Source organism: Elephantulus edwardii, unplaced genomic scaffold (assembly GCF_000299155.1).
Source record: "Elephantulus edwardii isolate Elephantulus edwardi_28Jun2011 unplaced genomic scaffold, EleEdw1.0 scaffold00087, whole genome shotgun sequence".
Taxonomy (NCBI): domain Eukaryota; kingdom Metazoa; phylum Chordata; class Mammalia; order Macroscelidea; family Macroscelididae; genus Elephantulus; species Elephantulus edwardii.
The window spans coordinates 12752322-12757586 of record NW_006399837.1 but is presented as its reverse complement, the minus strand read 5'-3'; the positions used below and the strand labels follow the sequence as shown (position 1 = coordinate 12757586).

The following is a 5265-nucleotide window of genomic DNA, read 5'->3' as shown; positions in this document are numbered from 1 at the left end:
AAAATAATTTTATATTAATTTACTTACAAAGTTCATATACATTGTTTTCCACACCAGATCTTTCCCATTTTCTTTACCCACCCCTCCCTCCATCCATCAAATTGTGTGATCCTATGATTAATCACCCCCCCCAACCAACCTCACCCCCTGCTCTACCTCTCCTTCATGCCTCATACATGCTTTATAATAATGGTCTCATACATTATTTGTCCTTATGGGACTGAGCTAGTTCATGTAGCATAATGCTCTCCCAGTCCCTGCCAAGTGGTGATTTACTAACTCATTGCTCCTACATGCTGCATGTAAATGAACCATAATTTTTTAGTCCATTAGATTGTGGTTAGACATTTGGGCTGTTTCCATGTTCTTGCAATGATGAATAAATAACACTGCTAAGTACAATTGATGTACAAATCTCCTTTTGTGCCTCAGTTTTCATTTTCTTGGGGTATATTCCAAGTGGTAGAATAGCTGGGTCATATGGAATTTCTATGTTCAGCTTTCTGAGGAAATACCAAACTGTCTTTCTGAGTGGTTGTACCATTTTACAATCCCCCCAGCAGTGTATGAGGGTTCCTATGTCTCCACATCCTCTTCACCATTTATTACTTGCTGTCCTGTTAAACTTTGCCACTGAGAAGCAGACTCCTCTTGGGACTTTTAGACACTTCTCTGGCCTTCCTCTGCTCTCTCTCGAACATGTGGTGGTTGCTTAGAGTGACAGCAGACTACAGATACCTGTGGCTCCTGAACACATTGAGGGAGCAACTGAGGGGAGAATGGAGTGAGGACAGGAGGATGGAAAAGTGCTCTTTGATGCTCATGGGTCTGCTTTCTCCCAGGGGGCTCAGCTCAACAGGAAACCTCAGACTACATGTCTTGCTACTGAGATATGTCCTGAGATGCAGGGAATCCTATTTCCCTCTACTCCCAGCATCATCTGGGGCTCCTGGGGGGAAGAGTGTTTTACTGAAGCCACAATATATTCACCGTCTTCCAATACAGCCCACTGGCAAGACAGTTTGCTAGAACTTGTAAGATGACAGCAAACTTGGAAAGCTTTATAAACCTGCGTCTTATTTGGGGCTGACTTGGATAAAAAAATTCTTGCTGCCAAATTTCTCACCTCAAACAGTCTTTTGCATGTCCTTATGAGTGTAGATCAATCTCTTGGTGTGTTAGTAGTAGTCTTGTGTTTCTAGATTTTAAGACAACAGCTCTTCCAAATGTTTAATGTGGTTTCTGTAGCCAGGCCACGGGAAGGCTGGGCCTCTGGCTGGCCGAACCATTTGCCTCCTTTTTCCTGGAAACCCTAGAAAGAGGCTGGCAAAATCCTAACCTTTTGCTGTAACCCTCTCTCCAGTTCCGAGGAGCCCTCCTCCTCACGTCCACTTCCTGGCTTCTTTCCAGCTGCCAGCTGGAGGTGAGCATGCATGCGAATGATGACAGGCCAGTGGCAGTGCAGGGACACTCGTAAATGTCTCTGAGGAAGCATCTGGAAGTTCAGACATCACCTGTCAGTTCATGCTGGCGTGGAGAGGGGAGTCCTCTCTATCTTGTCCCCAAGTGTCATTTGCTTCAGAGCTGTTCTTCTTACCATCAGTCAGGGGTTTATAATCGACCAGAGGAGCAAAGTGTCAGGCTTTTCTTAGTTGCTTTATTGTTGTTGTTGTGATTTGCATCGAGTCAACTACAACGTAAAGCAATCCTATGAACAATGACTCTGAACTTTGTTCTATCCCAAGCCAACCTCACCATCTCTGACACACCTGACCCCTTTGCCGCAGTCACTGTGTCAGTCTGTCTCATCTGACGTCTTCCTATCTTGTGTTGACCCTCCACTCTTCCAAGCATGATGTCCTGCTGCAAGGACTGGTCCCTTCTGGCCACATTCCGAAAGTATCTGAGATGGAGCTTCAAAATCTTTGCCTCCAAGGAGCAAACTGGGTTTTCCCTCTCCAGCACATATCTACTTGTTCTCTTGGAAGTTCATGGTATGTTCAGTACTTTTCTCAAGCACCGCAACTGAAAGGTGTTGTTCTTTCTTCTGTCTTCTTTCATAATGATCCAGCTCTCAGATGAGTAATAAGTGATTGAGAAGACTATGGCCCGGATCAGGGACACCTTAGTCTCTAGAATGATCGTTTTGCCCTTTAGCACTCTGCAGAGGTCCTTGCGAGCAGATCTTAGTGATGCAACTTGTCTTTGACCTCCTGACTGCTGGTGCTAGTGGTGTCGATTGCAGATCTGAACAAGATGATATTGGTAACAATCTCAATCGTTTCTCTATCTATTATGATGCTGCCTGTTGGCCTGGTGGTAAGGATTTTTGTTTTCTTTATGTTGAGATGTAATGAAGTCCTTTATCTTCTGCAACAAAGGCTTCAAGTTCACCTCAATTTTGTTAAGCAAGGTGTGTTATCTGCATTAGACAGGTTGTTGATGAGTTTTCCTCCAGTCCTGATGCCACAGTCTTCTTTATAAAGTTCAGCCTCTTGAATGATCTGTTTAGCATATAGATTTAAAAGATATAGAAAAAGGATATACCCCTGATACTTTTTTTTAAAATTTTAAACCATACAGAGCTCTCTTTCTCTGGTTGCACAACAGTTTCTTGAACTAGGTATTGGTTTTGCATAAGCATAGTCTGAAATTCCCATTCTTTTTAATGTTATTCATAATTTGTTGTGATCCACACAGTCAAAGGCCTTTGCACAGTTGTTAAGACACTAATCAATATCCTTCTGGAACTTTCTGCTTTCACCAAGATCTAGCTGACATCAGCAGTGATAACTCTAGTGTCATGGCCTCTTCTAAATCCAGATTGTATTTCTGGTAGTTCTCTACTGATGTTCTGTTCTGTCATTTTTTAATAATCTTCAACAAGATCTTGTTTACATGTGATATTGCTCGATAATGTTTACAGTTCATTGGATGACTATTTTTGGGAATGGGAATAAATATGGATCTCTTCCAGTCAGTTGACCAGGTAGCTTATCCTCCAGATTTCTTGGCACAAGCTGGTGAGCACACTAACGGCTACATCTGTTTGTTGAAATACATCAGTTGGCAAGACTGGCTCAGGATAGGGCCACATTTGGAGTTGGCACATACCAACACCATCAGGAAGCACCAAAAGAAGATGGCAGGAATACATGGAGTCACTGACCAAAAAAGAATTGACTGACACAGGACCATTTCAGGAAGTAGAGTATGATTAAGAATTGATAGTAATAAAGGAAAAAGTTCAAACTGCTCTGAAGTCATATGGAGAAAAAAAAAATAAGGTCGCAGGAATTGATGGAGTACCAGTTGACATGTTTCAACAAACAGTTGCAGCCCTGGATGTGCTCACGAGGCCACCAGAGCTCTCTACCCAGGCGTAAGTGGTGAATGTTTAACAGTGTAAAGTCATAGCAGGCCTCAGCACTTCTCTTTGCCTGTTGGGTTTTACTTTTCCTCTCTGAGCAGTAGCGGTAGATTTTTCAGAAGACAGCCCATGGAGGGCACAGAACGCATGGGGGCCAAGCTGTGGGGAACAAGCCCCTTCCCACAGGGGCTTGAAGCAGTTAATCAAATGCTGTCTGTAACAAGACAGAGAGTTGGGCCAGGGACAGGCAGTGTTTAAATCCCACTGCACCCCAGGACTTGAGGAAGGTGAGGTCTTGACCACAAAGAGACCACCCAGAAGCTGCATGTTGCTTTATTTTAATAATCGCTGCCGAAGACTGGTTTGGCAGGAAGAACTAAAATCAGATTTTTGACTCCTATGGCGTCTGGACGTCTGTCTGTCTTGCTGTCATGGGGATTTTGATAGATCCGAATCTGCAGGGTTGTGGCTTTGCAGACAGAGGGAACGATGTCCGTGTGTGTCAGTGTGTGGGTGATGGTGGGATTGGGGGGTGGGGGCACATGCACGCTCCATGCACAAACCCCTCCTTATTGAAAGCCACTTCCTCCCTCTGCCATGTCCCTCTGTCAGGACCTCACATGGCCTCCTTCCCTGCACAGTTCAGCCTGGATGTCCCCTGGGCCAGGTGGCTGTCCAGGCCAGCAAAGATCACCCTGCAAGGATGGCTGCATTCTAGACACCATCTCCGCTGGAAAATAAACTTCCCTCTGCAAATATTTATGAGTCTTAGTATGGAAAAGACAAATCGATACATGTTTTCTTAAAACCTGTTGTAGAAACGTCATGCCTGGACGCTTTGCCAAGATTTAGCCTCAGAACTCGGCATTAATTCAGGCCCTGGGCTTGTCGAAATTCATTTTTTTGGTTGTTCTTTCCTGCACTGAAGACTAATACTTAGGCTCTTGCAATGTGTGTCCTGAAGTGTCTCAAATTTCAGTATTTGCTGGAGCATGTATTCCTATTTTCATAGAGCCATGTAATTCCTGAATTGGCGTTATTTCCACCACTTGCCCTTTTAAATAGAACCCATTTTTCTCACCCTTCTTCTCTTTCTCTCTGTGTGGTTTCAGGTTTGGAAAGAAATCGCGCCCGGCGATGTATGATGTGACTTCCATAGCCTATGAGGATTACAGCCCTGACGACAAGCCCTTGGTCACACTGATTAAAACAAAAGATTTGTAATCTTTTTTCTGGGGGGGATTATTTTTCAAAAAAAAATTTAAAAATATGGGATCCTTCAGTTGTTTCAATATTTTTAAGAAAATTAAAAGCTTAAGGAATTAAACATGGTAGCCACTTCAGAGTTTATGGTAGACTATTGAAGAACTAATTTTCTGCAGCTTTTAGGTTTTTTTTGGGGGGGAAGAAAATATTTTAAACACAGAAATTGGGAGCTCCCTGGACTTCACTTCCGTGTCCTTTCAGCTCTGTGAACTGTATGCTTCTATGCTGTATGCTATTTCCATGGTAGACACAGTTGAAAGACCCAGATCTATCGCTGTGGTCGTTACAGACTAAGTGTGTCCAAGGCCAAGTTTCTGTTTGACACGTGAGTGCTGGCTTTCTGAGTAGCGTTAGGAAACACTTGTAGAGTACGATGCATAATACAGTATACTTGTTACTTCAAAAAAGAAGTCTGAAATGTTCGTTTTTGTGGAAAAAAATTAAATAAGCTAGTTCAATTTCCTATTCCTAACCCAGATGAAATTAGCCTCTGCTTTATTCTGTGCATGAGTAAGTCATTTCTATCCACACTGTTTGGTTGAACCTCGCAGAAATATTCTTTGACGTTGTTTTTTGTTTTGATCATTTATTTTATTTTAATTTTTTTTTTTTTGCAACAGTTGTTGTCA

General features: G+C 42.9%; 1 protein-coding gene across 1 annotated transcript in view; it reads left to right on the top strand.

The window, feature by feature from the left end:
* The window catches only part of DNER (delta/notch-like EGF repeat containing), a 435255-nt gene extending 430661 nt beyond the window's left edge, over positions 1 to 4594 (top strand). Inside the window, exon 16 of the mRNA XM_006890327.1 lies at positions 4483 to 4594. Coding sequence (XP_006890389.1) covers positions 4483 to 4594 — 112 coding nt within the window. The remainder of the gene's footprint in view (positions 1 to 4482) is intronic.
* The last annotated feature ends 671 nt before the right edge of the window (positions 4595 to 5265 follow it).